This window comes from Vanacampus margaritifer, chromosome 16, assembly GCF_051991255.1.
Source record: "Vanacampus margaritifer isolate UIUO_Vmar chromosome 16, RoL_Vmar_1.0, whole genome shotgun sequence".
NCBI classification, from domain to species: domain Eukaryota; kingdom Metazoa; phylum Chordata; class Actinopteri; order Syngnathiformes; family Syngnathidae; genus Vanacampus; species Vanacampus margaritifer.
In genome coordinates, this window is record NC_135447.1 from 17,256,301 (window position 1) to 17,273,717 (window position 17,417).

Genomic DNA, 17,417 nt, shown 5'->3' on the forward strand with positions numbered 1-17,417 from the left:
TATTTAGTCAAGACAGTGCATGTTAATGAACATCACATGGACACATGCATGTAAACACACCACACCAGATTATAGCCATAGGCTAATTTCCATCCGTTGTCCCCAGGCAGATCACAGAAACAGAAACAAAACATGAAAAAAAGCACAATATACAAAGCAACAAATATTGATTAAAAAAAACATGATTAAATATCCAAGTTATGATTACATGACTGATTTGCTTTTAGCCATATTTTGAGTTTGGTCTTGAAGGTATTGAAAGTGGGGCATTCTCTGATGTTTAGCGGTACAGTGTTCCATGTCTTACAGCCTCTGACTAACAGAGCCAAAAGTGGTTCGTCTGTAAGGCACATCAGTCTCCTCTGACCACAGACCTGGTGGCTCTGCTGTTGGTAGATTTCAGCTTTACAAATATATTTAGTAGTGATGGTGCCGGTACATGAAGTATTTTATATATTGCCCAAGCAAATTTAAAATGTTTAAAATTATTAAAACTCATCAGATTGTATGTCTCCAAGATACAACCGTGATGGTATGAAAGTTTTCTTGCCAGTATTTTTATTGCTCTTTTATACAATGATCAGGCTTGGGGAGTAACGGAATACATGTACCGCCGTTACGTAATCAGATAAAAAAAAGAAAAAAAACTAACTGTATTCCGTTACAGGAAAAAACATGTAATCAGATTACAGGTACATTCAATTAAAATAAGGATTACTTCGAGGGATTACAATTTCGACGATGAGAGAGAGTGTGAGAGAGAGCGAGGGCAGAGAGAGACAGAGAGAGAGACCGTTGCTACATGTCGGGGAGGTGAGGACGAACAAACTGACTAGTCTTGTCCTCCACAAAAGTCTGCACACTCCTCGCTCAGTTCATCTGAGTAGTGTCCGTGTATAAATTGCAGCTAGTACCAATCATTTGGAATTGGTAAATTGGTTCCCGGACACCACCAACAGGACCACCCAACCAGGCGAGCAGCCAAGGCGAGCAGCCAAGGCGAGCGCATGCTCGCTCACCAGTAGCGTCTTCGCTGACCTTGGATCAGCTTTCACACGTTGTGGCTTCCAGAAGAGTAGATCGGCTTGCATTCTGCCCATTGCGTCTGCAGCAATGTTCACTCGATTCTGGTCATTTTAGCCACCACTGTTGCCAGCATCCAGATGATGCTTAGATCATGACACTCCTTAGCGCCCACCAAGGCCACCCACCAGCTGAATAGGCCCCGCTAGCCGCATCCCGAAACCATGTTCACCAACCCCATTATAACTATTTACAGCAGATAAATTGCAGCCACAATACAACCTTATCACGGCAGCCTTGCATGTTACATCAAATGCCCGAACAGAAACAGAGCCAGACAATGTTTACATTCTTACAGGAACAGCAATACATGTTATCATTGCTGGTGTATAAACAAGAGCTAACCTTGGCAGTGTCAGCAAGTAATCAAATGCTATATTTACATTATTCAAATCATGACAGCTCCAGTTATGAGTTAATTAGTAATATGTTACAATAATTTAATTTGGGTAAAACCTAATCCACAATTTAATGATGCAAGCTACTGGTAGCAGTTATTGTCTCTCAAACCCCGGCAATTCTGCCACTTTTTTCACAATCCGTATTTTCTTCTGAGAAGATGAGTCTTCTCGATAAATCCGTTCTTTCTCAATTGTCGTGCCCTTCTGGCAATGTCAGCATTTCGTTTTGTGAGATTTTCAGAACTGCCGGTGGTCGTGTCCCCCCGGTTGGAAGCGAATAGCACATCTGAATGTGCGCTGGATCCACAATTAATCCCAAATCTCTGAGTTGAGTTGTCACTTGCTGTTCCAAAGTCTCGTTCGCTGAAGTTTGCTCAGAATCAACTGCACTTGTGCTGGCCGGAGGTCTCGCCCGAGGGTCGCGGCACGGTTTAATCTGGATACTTGTAACTATCACATCGTTGATTCGAAGAAGTTTAAATCTCACTATTTTCTTTTTTGTTGAGTTTTACCAGTAAGTTTGTTTTAACTGTCCCAAATTTGTTTACTATTCCCGTTTGCATTGTCAATGATTTTTACAAAGAAATTTGCCTTTGCCCTACGCATTGTATAAATTACTTTATTTCTAACAGATGTAAATTCTTGTCTGTCTACAGCCAGACCCGATTTTAATGTAACTTTTAGTTGGTGGTCCCTATTATTCATCAATTGTTTGCATTCTGGAGTCAACCATCGGAAATTGCTTTTCTTATTTCTTTTTCTTCCCCTTCTGGAAAATGTTTCCAGTGTGGACACCAATTTTGTTGAGAAGTACCGACCGAGTACAATGATTTAGACCTTCTGAAAAAAAATTTTTTGGGGGACTATATTATTATTTATTGACCTTCTATTTAACGCAGTGGTGTCAAAGTCCGGTCCTCAAGGGCCTTAGTCCTGCATGTTTTAGAGGTTTCCAATGTTCAACACAGCTGATTCAAATTTAAGCTCACCAGCAAGCTCTGCAGGAGGCAGCCATCTTGGAAATTGTGTGCACAAAATCACAAATTGAGCATGGACCAATGAGTATGACTTTATTTTCTCTTTTTTTAACACTTGAAGATTGAGAATGTTGATTTGTAAATGTAAAGCACATAAATTCACATGCCAGATATTATTTCTGTACCTATCAGGCTGCCTACTGTGATCACATCAGTCTTCACACGTCATTTTATTTCCCTCAGCTGTTCCAGATCGATGTGAGACTTAGTGCATTGTTCCAGAGAGCAACTGGTAATAATGCAAATCATGGACAACCGGCATATCAAATCATAAGATAAGACTGACATGGAACAACAAACATCACACTATATGCAATAAGAAAGCAGTAGTAGTTAAGGTATTCCAGTAGTAGGTGTGTGTCGTAAGAGCGTGCGGGAGAAATGTGAGTGGGTGTTTTCAATGTGATGGAAGGGGAGGTAAAAGCATCAGCATGGCACAGTGTCGATTAAAGACAGAAGCTCACACATTATGCATTACAGAGGAATCATTTCTGTAAGTAGTTGAAAAGAAACAGATGTGACATCATAAAAAATGATAGCATCAGAACTTATTACTCACTCAAACTTATTGTTATTATGAAAACCAATGTAGTTGTGGACTCCCTTACCAAAAAGAAGTATATTTAAGTATGCTTGAAGTACTGTATACTCAAAATTAGGAGAGTATACTTCCAGTTTACTTTTCTTGTACTTTGGAAGTATACTCCACCAAGTAAATGCTAAGTGTACTTGTAAATATACTAAAACATATACTAAAAGTTTACATACTGTATAGTACAGTGGTGCCCAAGTCCGGTCCTTGAGAGTCCCTATCCAGCATGTTTTCCATGTGTCCCTCCTGCTGTGCAGCTGAATCTAATGATCAGCTAATTAGAAAGCTTTGCAGAAGCCTGATAACGATCCTGATCATGAATCAGGTGTGTTAGTGGAGAGAAACATGGAAAACGGGCTTGATAGGGGCTGTCGAGAACCAAACTTGGACCTATATATTTGGAAGGCACTTGCAAGAAACCAATATTATAGGTTACATTTATTTATACAGACTTAAAGATCATGTGGGTGGATAGCATGGAGGTTAAGGTTGCTACGTTTGGTACCAGTATTCGATCCCTGTCAATTCGTCACTGGGCTTTTTGCTGTAAACTAAACTGTGAACATAAGTGTACTACAAAGTACACTTTCAAGTATACTTAATAGTGTAAATATACTGTAAAGTATGCTTAAGTATACTTATTACAGTTTTTCACCACAGGTTTGGCACATTTCTTGAAACTGAGATGACATTTTCAAAACTGCAAGCTCATTTGGACAAACAGACTTACATTTGTGCACAACCTATTAACCTTGACTCCAAGTTCCTTTCCCAAACAAAGTCGGTACAGTCACAACTGCAAAGATCCTTCTCAAATGCTTTGGCTCATCTGCATTCACTTAGTTCTTTTGTCCAAAAGAACTTGGATGATTTTGTACAACTATTTGGATCATCTGCAAAAGCTCATATCTCTCCCAAAACAGCTCACCTATGAAATCAAATTTCTGTCAGTGCCCCCAAAATGCATCGTCCCTTTGGCATTCTGCGAGCACCACAAGTCAAAATCATTAGATGTTTTCTCACAACAGCTAACAAAATACAATTATATATAAAACTGAGGGAAAAAAAGATTTTACAAGGGCAGTATTCATAGTTTGCGGTTTGACATACAGTCAAGGAAATTGCAACAGTTTTTATTCACACACAGTTACTTACACATTAGAGTGCAACAAAAGAAAGTGTAAGCCAAATTCTGTATATTTATGAAAAACTTAAAACTAATAACTAAAATCATACCTCACTTTCACTAGCCTTCCCCCACTTGGCCATTATCCTCATTCTCTTGGTCATCCATACGCTGCTCTCTGTTTGGCCATAGGTTTTCATCTACATGGCAGCGGATATTTTCCCTTGCAATGCAGCGAGGAAAAAAATGGTGTGAATGTCTCAACTGTCCTCTACACTGATCCCCTGTGATATGCTGGACTAATTTTGACAATTGAACAGATGATTTTGCACATTATGACTTACACACTGAAATCCGGCTGACATGTTTTAGAGCGGACAGCCATTAGACTAAAAAAACAACTAATCCAGTTCGATCAGAAAGATCTATTCATTTTGAAAATGTGCTAAATGTGGGCAGATTGTGCTAATTGTAGGCTAAATGTACACAACCATTAGCACAGATCCACTGAGGCAGTTGAGACATGTTCTAAGACCTTGGCAATTTGATGAAAGCAATGTTAGAGTGTACGTTTACTAGTAAAATGTATGAAAATGTATCTACTAAAATCGCAAAAAATTATCGCTGCAAATACGTCCTTTCTGTTGATTGCTGCTATCCATCGACGTCTTTTGTCCTCATTAGTAGGTATGCGATAAAAAGCATAATTTGGTTTACTCCCTCGTCTGTCTGTACAACCGACCGCACAGCAAGGTATGGCCATTTTATAAGATACCGTATTTTCACGACTATAAGGCACACTTTAAAGTCTTAAATTTTCTCAAAAATCTACGGTGCGCCAAATAGTGAGGTGCGCCTTGTGTGTGGACCAAGGTCAAAAATCTGACTGACTGTGTGGGAGGACTTCCCACGACAAATTGCTTATATACAAGAAAGGCGGACCTGGCTGAGGACAGACATGAGAGCACGGAAGATTCAACTTGGTGGCGAGTTCTTCAGCCCTTCCTCTCTCTCTATCCTTCGACCCCCAGGTTCCCTCTGCCTGTCGTGACTTGTGTTCAAACTTATGCCATGGCGCTAAAGCATGCATGTTTAGTGAGCATGTGTCCTCTTTTTTTCTTTTTTGCTTGTTTTAGAACACAACAAGCCACTTACAAGGTAATTGTTTGATTGATATCTACCTGCAAAAGTGAACGGTCTGCTGCGCAGTGAGTGAGGGAGATGGACCATACCAAATGCAAAGGGGTGGTCCGGCTAAACTCCTACATACCGTAGTGTATCATTTCCTTTTTTCCTTTCTTTTTTTAAATGCTTTATTGAACAACGTTCACTTACAGCAACAGACGTTACAAAAGTCACGTTGAAGTAGTGCAAGTCTACACAGTGTAGCTTAACAGATCACACCACATACTAATGACACAAGATTGCTTTTTTCCCAGCTCCCTCCAAAAGTGAACGGTCACTTTGAAGTAGTGCAAGTCTACACAGTGTAGCTAAACAGATCACACCACGTACTAAAGACACCAGATTGTTTTTTCCCACGCGTCACTTTTCCTTACCTATCTCTAAGACTGAAATGTGCACATCTCTCAGCCGCTGTGAAAAATAAAGTTCGGCAAATGATCGCGGAGCTTGTTATCATTCCGCAAGGCTGGCGAACACAGCTTTACCAAGACTGGGAAGCAGCACCGTGTGGAGTTATGGCACAATTTGTCAATGAATCGTGAATGCTTTGGCAAACGCAAAAGCCGGTATCATTTCCGAGGACAGGACGAGACTGACTCTGACAATGAGACGGAGCCTGGCGTGTTTGATGAAGAACTTGCCAAGTTGTTTGTTTCGGATAAAGAAGATCATGAGGACTATGAGGGGTTTGTGGATTAGGATTGATCAAAAGCAACGTGAGTACATTCTTATATACTTCACGTAAAACTGAATTCACTGCTTACATTGTTACTTCAACCGAACTCAGTTTTGTTCCGCTCGCTGCCTTTTTAAAAACATGCGCTAGCACTAGCATATGTTTTAACATGATAGCATGCTCCCATATGTTTTGAGCTAGCGTATGTTTAACCGTGCCTGCGCCTTATAATACGATGCGCCTTATGGTCGTGAAAATACAGTAATCGATTAGATAAAGGACTTTACGCTGTACGAGATTCAATGGTTACAATACAGGAAAGTGTTTTTTTCTGCCGTCCAGCGTCCCGTAGGGGGCGTTTGTTCCTGTGACGTCAAGTGCAAAAGGTCAATATTGCTACTGTCTCCTGTCACCTTCGGAAACCTTCGGCAAACATCAGCGCATACCCCGAAGTGCCTGGTCTTCGTGTTTGTGAAATCAATATCAACAAGAAAGCGATGAAAACTGTGGCTTTATGCTTTTTTTAAAAATATGTCTTTATTTAAATATCATCCCTAGCTTCTTTGTTTGTTTGTTTATTTTTTCTGTATTATTAACATGTTTGTGTAGTGTTCACAATTTATTTTTATATTGTTTAGAATTGTTCAATAAAGTTATATGAAAAAACGTGTCTGTGAAGTCATGCGAGATCACGGACTGGATTCTTGACCAGTGGTGGAAGACAATCTTTATGTGTGTGCGGAGCTATGATGAGATTATCTGAGCACCGCACACACAAGATGACCAAAACTGTTAAATGCCCGAAGTTTTATCGTTACCTGACAAAGATAAAAAAATATTTTCAAATTTGAAAAATCTTTATGTGCGTACCAGGCTTTAGTACGAGAATAAGTACACTTGAAAAATAAACTTAGGTATACTTAACTCTTTCACTGCCAGACGTTTTCCGAAACGGGTTGTCCCCACTGCCAGCCGATTTAAGCATTTTGAGTGATCTTTCAAGGTCCACAGAAAATGTTGTGTTTGGACTATGGAAACACACATACTACCAAATGAAAGATTGGACTCTCATCTTTCATCAGAAAAAAAAGTTTGTTTCTAGCTTATTCCGTTCTTCAGTAATCAACAATAGAAAATGGTAACTTTCACCGAAATTCTCTGTTTTGAAACAAAAAGTGGAGAAAAACGGCTTTTTGTGAAACGATGTTATTTCATGCACTTCAGTGAATTGTACACTTCTTTTTGTCCATGAATGATGCCACAAACACCTAAATAGTGCTTTGCTTCTATAAAACAGTACCACCAACAATGAAAAAGTCTTTTTTTATAACAAAAAAAACAGTTTATTTACATAGAAAACAGTAACAATTTGACAAACTATTTACAAAGGTGTACAACAGTGCATGTGTGATTATTTACAATTGTGTGGATGTTTGAACTACATAAATTTTACTTTTGTGTGGTAAACAGTGTAACACTCGCCTGCGTGCAAGGGGACACTGCAAGATTTGCACCACAGCCTTGTCTCACTGCGAATGCCCCTTCGCATGCAGACCCGACACCTTCTTGCTGGCTTTTTTTTCCGGGAAGTAGCAGGCATGTGTTCCAGCGTGTGTTTGGCCATGTTACCATCAAGTCGGCTTTCAGGATCAAAATACGGTGACCTGGTATTTTGTCTGGCTTCCTCATGCTCTTCCATCCCAACTTCCTCCTGGTCTTGTGGCAACAGCCACCCTCTCACCACCTGCTGGATGAACTCCAAAAAAGGTTGACTCGTCCCAGGATTTTTTTTTTTGTACAATATGTAAGCATTGAACATGCATATTTGGAAAAGATAGGCAACAAACTTTTTGTGCCACTTCAACGTTTTCCGTGTGAATGGGTGGTACGAGATGTTTTGATCCATCTTGTCCACTCCATTCATCTTGGAATTGTAGTCCACAACACAAATTGGTTTTTCGAAAGGCACTTTTTTTTTTTGTGCCTTCCGCCACACCTCCACTGTCCGCATTTCATCTTTGTGAAACGTTGTCACCATCCTCAACAAACGTTTGTCCTGCCATGCCACAATCATAACATTTGTGTTGTGCCTTACCAGTTTCCCCCCCACCCCAAGGCCAGTGTTGGTTAGGCACGTTATCTCACTGGGTTCACCCCTGTTCTTCCTCAGCGTTCCACAAACATTGGTGCGCGCTGCCAGGAGACGTTCACACAAAGCAATCGAGTTATAAAAATTGTCCATGAATAGTGTGTACCCATTTCCTGGCAGACGATCCAGTAAGTTGAACACTGTATCGGGGAGAGAACAACTAATGCCAACATAGGGTTGCATATTGAAACATTAGCCGGTTTGGGAGTCACACAAAATGTATGATTTGATCCCATATTTGACCTGCTTTTGGGGGTTGTACACTTTGAACGAAAGACGTCCCTGGAAACTCATCATTCCCTCATCAATACAAATATTCCTGCCCGGTTGAAACAGTTCCTTGAACTTGTTTACAACGTGATTGAACACAGGACGAATTTTAAATAGTTTGTCGTCTGAACTGTGTGCCGTCTCGTTGTCGTTGAAGTGCAGGAAACTCCAGATGAGCTGGAAGCGGTTTCGAGGCATTGCGCGACTGAAGAATGGTGTCGTCTCTATTTCGTCCTGAGTCCAATACATTTCGATACTGGGCTTGTTTATATACCCAGTAAGGAATTGGAGTGCAAAAAACGTTTTGAGCTCAGACACAGACACTGGCTTCCAAGCACGACTCCTGCAGTGTGGCAGACTTTCAGCCCGTTTTTGCATTGACTGACGTGCAAATAAGTTTGTCTGATCAGCAATGTGCTGCAGAAGTTCGTCTGTGATGAAGAGCTGCAGGAAGTCAACTGGCCGGGTTGAATTCAGCTCTGCTGCGGCACCTCTTGGTCCTGGCTCCACAGTAAAGGGGAAGGAGTTTGGCTGCCAGCCTGCTTCATGCCAGCCAGATTTTTGGGGATCTGCAAATATACATTTCAATATCATATAATATTCATTTTAGATCAGTGTGATGCAATATATATATATAAATATATATATTTACGTTTTTTCTTGGATCCACTGGTTGATGGACCTTTATTCTGCTCACTCTGAGGAGCGTCACTCTGAGCTGCAGCTGAAAGAAATATATACAATTACAATAATATCGAAAGAGCGTTTTCTTTTGTTGTTGCGGTGTATTGAAAACACTTTTTTTATACCTCTCTTTGTCGTCTTTGCAGTGGGACGTCGCTGTGAGCACGATCCACGATCTATGAATGCACATTCACGTTACACGAGGTGCTAGCAGCGTGCTAGAAAAGTATCTCATAGCAAGTTTGTGCTTACCTTCGACGTCTTCTGCGGATGAAATACTGTCCCAATCACTTTCTCCGTGGTCAGACTGTACCCACTCCTCCGAAGAATATCCATCGGACTCAGGATACTCTTCGTCGTCGTCCGATTGAACGTCCTCGTGCGGAGAAGTGCTCGGTCGTGCACCACGTTTTCCGGCGCTAGCACCGCTAGCCTCCGAGGCCTTAACACGCGGTCGAAGCTGCCGCCACGTCAACGCTGCAACTTCGGCATCAACCTCATTGTTGCCATCATCATCACCTTCGTCGGATTGAACGTCCTCGCGTGCAGAAGTGCTCGGTCGTGCACGACGTTTTCCGGCGCTAGCACCGCTAGCCTCTGAGGCCTGAGGACGTGAACGAAGCTGCCGCCGCGTCAACGCTGCAGCTTCGGCGTCAACCTCCTTATCACCATCATCATCGCGGTCATCATAATGGTGCACTTTAGCACTGGTTGGTGCTTCTCCTTTTCCAAAAAATCTATCAAGCGTGGTCTGCTTCTTACCGTCGGTCGCCATTTTTCGTCTCTCCTCAATTCTCGTCTACTCCTCGACGCTCTAGCCCTGCCTGGCCTTTTATACTACTGACGCCCACCCGATCTTGTCAAAAGAGAGTCATCGCTGCCCTCTAGGGGCCAAAAATAGTCCTTAGGCACAACAGACAGACTTGAAACTTTCACCAGACATGCGGGAGGGTTTCCTCTACCCGTTTCAAAAAAAATAATAATAATCATTGGATGACGTCTTTTGACGTCATTGGCAGTGAAGCGTAGGTTTTTACTTGACGTCTTTAAACGTCAGTGGCAGTGAAAGAGTTAAGTATAATCTATATTATGTACTTAAATTATACTACTTTTTGGTAAGGGGTTATATACCCAATGAACCAATAAACCAACAATGATCAAGGTTGTTACTTACGATACGATTTAAATGCCATACAACCATTGACTTGACTCTAATTGTTGAACCTGGAGCCACCAGAAGAAAACCTACTTGTCTCCTGTGTTTACCTGGATGAGGTCGCGAGCGAGAAACTCCGTCTCGCCTGAGGGGATACTGTCGTCCAGGACCTCCCATCGTTCCCCCATATGAAACTCCATAACATAATGCTGGATCGGTGCTGTGTGATTGGCGGGCAGGATCCAGGTAAGCAGGACTCCCTGTTGCGTGCGATTGGCTGTGAGGCACCGTGGTGGAGTAAGCAGCACCAGTGGTTCAGGGGTACTTATAGGAAATACTGGAAGGACACATTTGGATTAAAATTCCATGGTTAAGAAATAGAGGTGGCAAATCCAGGTCCAAAAAGTAAAAACCCTGCCAAAGTTTGGCTTTAGCCTCATGTGCTAGTTAGCTTGCTCCCTAGCTAGCTCCCATGGTGCTCATTTACCTGCTAGGGAGCTAGCCAGGGAGCACCTGGGGCTAAAGCCAAACTGTGGATGGGTTTTTACTTTCTGGACCTGGATGTTCCACGGCTGTTAAGACATGACGAAATGCAATGTGAGAAGTTGTAGCAGCATGTCACCACCCAGCGCTTGACAGCTAAATTAACTATGAGAGTGACTTGATGATGAAAGTTTTATATGACATCAATCTCCTCACGAACCATTCCCATCATCTGACTTCATACTTAAACACCATTGCATGTCTGCCTTGAAACGGGGGGCAATGCGATTACCTGAGCAATCGATGGAGTAATCGATAGGGTAATCAATACTAAAAGCTTTTTTTTACTGACAGCCCTAGTTATTATTTATAATGAATCATTGATGTGAAGACACTGACCATGCTAATAATTTCTCACAATAATCGGGAAATAGATCCATACCAATATGCAATACTTTAATTGTATAAATCTTTTCCATTCTTTAAATTTACAAATTTATTAGAAAATCACAATTCCCCAACATAGGTGAGTTATTTTTGGAACAGGGCCGCGGGCTACTCAGGTGGTCCTTGGGGGCTACCTGATGCCCACTGGCACTACATTGGTATTGTATATTTTGTAGGAAGGAGACTTTTTTTTCCAGACTGATAACAGTAAATGGTACTTCATTTATATAGCGCTTTTCCACCTTACAAGGCTGTACATTCAACTACTCATTCACCTACTAATGACGCAGCATCAGGAGCAAATGGGGGTTCAGTATCTTGCTCAAGGATACCTTGATGTGGTCATAGTGGCATGGGATCGAATCCACAACCTCTGGGTTGGGAGACGACCACTCTACCACTACCGATATCTCTAGTACTTTTGATATCTAAAATTTCATTTAACACAATGACAATTAATTGTAAACAAAGACCTTTTTTTTCTGACAGATGATAATTCGCCAATGTGTAAAACTGCTGCAGTATACTGTAGCACCAACTACTGCTACAAAGGACTTGATGTCACTTTTTTTCTTTAAACTTAAGTATCATGTATACGACGGTGTATTAGGGCCACATCTATTTATTTTTTCAGACGGGGAGTAATATTCTGAGAAAAAAAATCGCTAATTTGACACTTTATAAAGTGGCAAATTTGCAAGAAAAAAAGACAGTTATGAAATGAAAAGGCAGGATGGAGACGGATTTATTCTTAATTTAAACTTTACTCGTCTTACACGGCAGCTAGAGCCACAACACATCAAGATCCCCTATCAGCTGACTAACACTAACCAATCAGAAGCTAGCATACTTTAGGTAAATGCAAGTGAATAACGGAGAGCAGCAGACTCTACACATCAACTTAGCTACTTGTACAAACATTTTTATAATAATACCACAATGTATGAATGTGTGAATAATAATTCTGGAAACATAATTGTACAAGTACATATACATTTTAACAAATGACATTCAACCTAATGCTTCGAAGTGCAAATGCTTAACATGATATTTTTAAAGCCATTACTATCTCCTTATGTGAAAACCCGACCTAAAAGTATTGGCACAAACATCCGAGTAGTACGCTACGTGTATTTCGCGTACGTTTTTTTCTCTCGCAAATCTGCCACTTTATAAACTCGCAAATTTGCCACTTTTGCACCCACCCTCTAAAAAAATAAAATACATATTTATACGTGGCCATAATACATCGATATATGTCTGGTATCGGCAGCCTCCACAATTACCCGAAGACCGGTATCTGCCTCCCCCTTCCCAAATATTTTGTGTGGCACACCTCACAGAGAACCATATCACACAATTGCTAGCATGCAACAAGAGATGTCAGAGTGAAAGCGGTGCACACACTTTTGTAATATCAGATCTTTTTGTCCTCGCTAAGAGGCACCAAATATGCTCACCTAATGTGTTCACAGTGACAACCTCGCTGAAGGGTCCTGTGCCAAGCTTGTTTTGGGCTAGGACACTGCACTGGTATGTTGTCTCGGGCTCCAAGCCAGGTACCACCATCCACTCTTGTCCTCCTGGCACGGGTACTGAGAGCCAGTCATGTGGACCTAAACGCTCCCTTTTTAGCCTGCACATGAGTCAGGGTGAGAGGTGAGTGGGACTGAGACTGGGGCAGAGAATGTTACAGTTACAACTATAGTTCATCTGACTTTGTAGGATAACTTAATAGCCATGTAATTAGTTCATTATTTCTATTATTTGTTTACATATGTAATTATAGTTTCCCAAATTGTTAAAAATGTGAAATGGTTGTCATGTAGCATAGTTATTAATAGAACATTCAGTCCACATTTATACAAAATTACCTAAATTCCCCTAACACTGTTCCCTCACAGTATACAGTGATGACATCATCAATTGAACTTTCACTTGATGGTAAGCCCATGCTGCAGCTAGCTTTGCATTTTGCTGTTTGCCCATGCCATACATTTATTACCAAAAGATGAACATGCAGCAGTTGCAACAATCTTGTAAAACTATACTATAGTTCCAAATATTGCATATAAATATAGTGAAAAAATATGTCTGAGTTCATACTAAAGATAAGACGATGTGTTTTTTTCAGGGCAGATACCGATTATTTGTAGTCAAGGACACTGATAACCTATATTTGGAGCCGATATTCATTTTCACTAAAAGGGAAAGTATTGGCATCAAAATTTAAAAAAAAATACAAACATCAGCTCTTAAATTGTTGTATTTTTTAAGCATATGTTTATTGAACAACTTTCAGAGTTTGTAAAAAATTGTAGTTAAAAAAAAAATCTAGGCAATAGAATTGTTGTTTGAAATCTAACAAAAAGTTCTCCCAGAGGTACTTCAAAAGTTAAATAAAAACTTAAGTAAATAGCTCCCTATTGTTTTTGGTTTATTTATTTTTTTACAGTAAATAAATGTCCAAAAAAAAATTCCTTCAAAATGGCAGATGCTGTTATTCGTCAAAATCCTGAATATCGGCACGATAATTGGCCCGGATGATAATCGGTCTATCCCTAGTTCACACAGCGATACTAGATACAGAACAGCTACTCTATACTAGAGAAGCACATCACTAACAAATGCGTTATCAGTAACACATTCCATCGGTTTATACATGTATAGAGGCCATTGTATTATCGTTGCCTTACACAAAGTTACAGAAATGTAGTTACATTTTTGGTTATTTTATTTTTTATTATCATTATTATTGTTACTACTTCCATACGTAACTCATAACTGATGATGCTTATTATGAAAAGCACCAGAAAAGAAAGCATTACAATTTTGCCTTTGTCTACGAACTACAGCATATACAGTACAAGTGTTTGCATATTTTTGTTACTATATATCAAAAATGGTTTTGTTTTGTTAAGATGAGTAATTTAATAATTTATACTGTATTTCACCTAAACTTAAAATTTAAAAGTGTAGCCATACAAAAAAACATACAGCTGCTTTGTAGAGATGTTAATTAATCGTGATGTAAATGTTACTATAAAATGTGTGCTTCTGTATGTCTCACTACATTGAGGTATGGCCAAAAAAAAGTGATATCACATTGTAATACGCTTGGAGAAGAGATAGACAGGTTGCTGTTCTAAAGAACCTACAATGTGTTGCATACTGTATGTGCATATTGTTGCTGCCCAAAATTAATGTTCTCTGTGTGGATATACATTTCAATGTATGCAACCACAGTGTCATGCTGCACTGACCTTTGTTTTGTACATGTACCAGTAAATGGGCAAAAAGTACTTAAAGCCATAAAAAGCCTATTACCAAATATAGTGGACTCAAAATTCTTGCTGTATTTAGTTGAATTTAGCATCCTGAAGATGATTCTACCATGAATTTGACTGTGTACATTTTGAAGATTTTAACAGAATCACCTGAAATGTACCTTCAGGCGCTGAAAACACATTTAAAAGTACATATGACAGAGTTTATATAGTTGGGAGAAATTGGTTACATGGTCAGGTTATAAAAATACATGGAGTACAGCATATGAACTACAGTCAAGCAGAGCAAAGCAGCAGCAGCAGCAGAGGTAGGGTAAAGGAGGCATTTACTATGTCCAGCTTGCAAATTAGAAGAGACATAAAAAAGAAAAAATATCTGAACTGTTCTGAATGAAATCCTGAAAAATACTTTTTTTTTTTTTAAATAAATAAATACTACGAGAAGAAAAAGCAGGAAGCGAAGCAGGCTGGGATGACTCACACATGGCCGTACCAGACTGAGAATGTCTGCTGAAAGCCCCCGTCGTAGCCCACCTCCCACGACACGTTGGCCCAGGTGGAAGATGCCACCACATGGACGCTGGTGGGTGCGTGGGGGCTTGTGCCTGCAGGAAGGGCAAGCAGTGGGACATGTGTTGGTAAAAGGGCATGTGAGTCATTGAAACGGTCTTTGTTAGAACATACACAGATTCCCAACATAATAAGCACCTAAAACCAATGATCCCTGTAACAATAATGTCTCTTTAACTTTAATCTGTTTTATTGCTATAAAAACATGACACCTACCAAAAGAAAGATTAGAGTATCTTCTTTCATCAGGAAAAAATAGTATATTTGTATCTGTTTCCGTTTTGCAACAATTAGCATTAGAATATAGCTAAGATTCATTATTATTCACAAACCTGTTAAAAACACTGTCAAAAAGAGCTTGTTGCAACATGGCCTTGGCTGATCTCTTATACTCTGCTGTCCGTTTTTTTGTAATAACTACCATTGATTTAAGCGACCTCTTCAGGTCAGAAGCTGTATCAAAGCATTCTGTATACTCAAGCATAAAAAAACTAACATATTTATACATTTTTGGGTTTGAAAGAGTTAAGTGCTAATATCAAACCTGATTTTTTTTTTATTATTATGAATAAAAATTGTGTTGAGAAAAAAAAAAGTTGCCTTTCCTTGGGTCAAATGTTTGCTTACCACCACTGGAAAATCTTATCACATCAAAAAATAAAAAAAATAAAAAAATAAAAAATTACCTTGAATAATGTCACAGAGTAGGCGCAAGGCAAATAAAACATTAGAAGATATGTTAATGTTATTCATAGAGAGCATACTTACACGTTACATATGTTATAAGAATAAAACATCCATTTTCTGGCAAATCATTCTGTTAATGTCATGTTTGGGTTCTGTTTTTCCTTGTGTGTCTCCCTTGGTCTTGTTAAGTGTAATCCTGCCCTTCCTCGTGTCAACCGATCAGTGCCCTCACCTCTGCCTCCTTGCCCTGCTTCCCTTCGTTTGGGTCCTCCACCAAACTTTACCCTCGTGACAGAACCACAGAAGGACCCAGCGGGGGCTCTGTCATGCCACAAAAAAATACTTGCCTCCGGAGCTTTGACGATTGCTTTGTTGGACGAAGCCCTGTGGCACCTTGCTTTGGCTGGTGGCGCTCTGGGTGTCAGGTCAAACAGTCCTCAAGTCCCCGAACCACGTCTGCCGCAGCCTCAAGTCCCCGAACCACGTCTGCCGCAGCCTCAAGTCCCCGTCCCGGCTCCACGGCATCCTCAAGTCCCCGTCCCGGCTCCACGGCAGCCTCAAGTCCCCGTCCCGGCTCCACAACAACCTCAAGTCCTTGTCCAGGCTCCACGACAGCCTCAAGTCCCCGTCCCGGCTCCACGGCAGCCTCAGTCCCGGCCTCGCCTGTGCCGCTGCCGTCCCGGCCCTCCTCGCCTGTGCCGCTGCCGTGCCAAGTCTCTTCGCCTCTGCCATGGCAGTCTCAAGCCCATGATTATGGACTCATACGCTGCCACAGTCGCCTCCTGCTCCAGTGTGGCGTCCGGGACGCCCTCCTGACCGTCTGGGAGCCGTCCCTTGAGGGAGGGGTACTGTCATGTTTGGGTTCTGTTTTTCCTTGTGTGTCTCACCTGCCCTTCCTCGTGTCAACCAATCAGTGCCCTCAGTCACTTGTGTCTTGCCCCAGGTGTGTCTTGTCGTGTCATTAGCGTGTGTCTGTATTTAGTCCCCTGTCTCCCCTCTGTCTGTGTCGGTTCATTGTCATTTTCCTCCTGTCATGCTGCCAGTTTTTTTGCCTTGTTGTCCTCCCCACGTGTAGTTTTACTGCCATTTTGAGTTTGCTTTTGTTTTGAATAATTAAATTCCCTTTTTGTATATCACCTCTTCCTCCTTGCCCTTCTTCCCTGCGTTTGGGTCCTCCACCAAACTTTACCCTCGTGACAATTTAACAGGGGAACACAGAACAATTTTGGTGTGGTTCTCAAAGTAGCATCAGATTTTTGGTGATATTTTTTTTCCTGACCCACCAACCTCAGGGATGAATTTACAAACTTAAAGCACACCTGGCCATACTCGGACACTGTTTTTAGTTGGATGTGCGTGCATGTCGGAAATGAAAGCAAAAAGGTGTGACTTGTATGCAGTGTGGACAACTGAAGTGGTGTTTCCATCCACCCATTTTTATTCGAATTTGAAATGCGTAAATAAAACTGAATTGAAACGCTCGAAATTCAGAAAAGGAACCAAAATTTGCAAAAAAAATTATACGCTTGGGGGGGGGTCGATTTTGAAGCGTATTGAAAAAAAGAAAATGCAAATTTTGGCTAT

At 40.8% G+C, this 17,417-nt stretch overlaps 2 protein-coding genes across 7 annotated transcripts in view; both read right to left on the bottom strand.

Annotated features, from left to right (window-relative positions):
* LOC144036093 (protein turtle homolog B-like) overlaps window positions 1–17,417 on the bottom strand; it is a 129,003-nt gene that overhangs the window by 35,236 nt on the left and 76,350 nt on the right. For 4 of the 5 annotated variants that reach the window (XM_077546400.1, XM_077546396.1, XM_077546398.1 and 1 more), the window contains exons 12-14: window positions 15,058–15,181; window positions 12,750–12,925; window positions 10,470–10,696 (exon numbers count right to left, since the gene is read on the bottom strand). In XM_077546400.1, the coding sequence (XP_077402526.1) occupies window positions 10,470–10,696; window positions 12,750–12,925; window positions 15,058–15,181 (527 nt within the window). The remainder of the gene's footprint in view (window positions 1–10,469; window positions 10,697–12,749; window positions 12,926–15,057; window positions 15,182–17,417) is intronic. The other variant, XM_077546397.1, reaches the window with a different exon arrangement.
* LOC144036094 (uncharacterized) lies at window positions 7,495–10,453 on the bottom strand. 2 transcript variants are annotated; one of them, XM_077546401.1, is made up of 4 exons: window positions 9,456–10,453; window positions 9,329–9,379; window positions 9,172–9,237; window positions 7,495–9,088 (listed from the first exon to the last, which is right to left on the bottom strand). In XM_077546401.1, exons 1-4 carry the CDS (start codon window positions 9,976–9,978, stop codon window positions 8,442–8,444), a joined length of 1,287 nt encoding a protein of 428 aa, XP_077402527.1. In that variant the 5' UTR covers window positions 9,979–10,453; the 3' UTR covers window positions 7,495–8,441. The 2 variants fall into 2 exon arrangements, with proteins under 2 accessions (XP_077402527.1, XP_077402528.1); XM_077546402.1 differs by having other exon boundaries at window positions 9,172–9,243.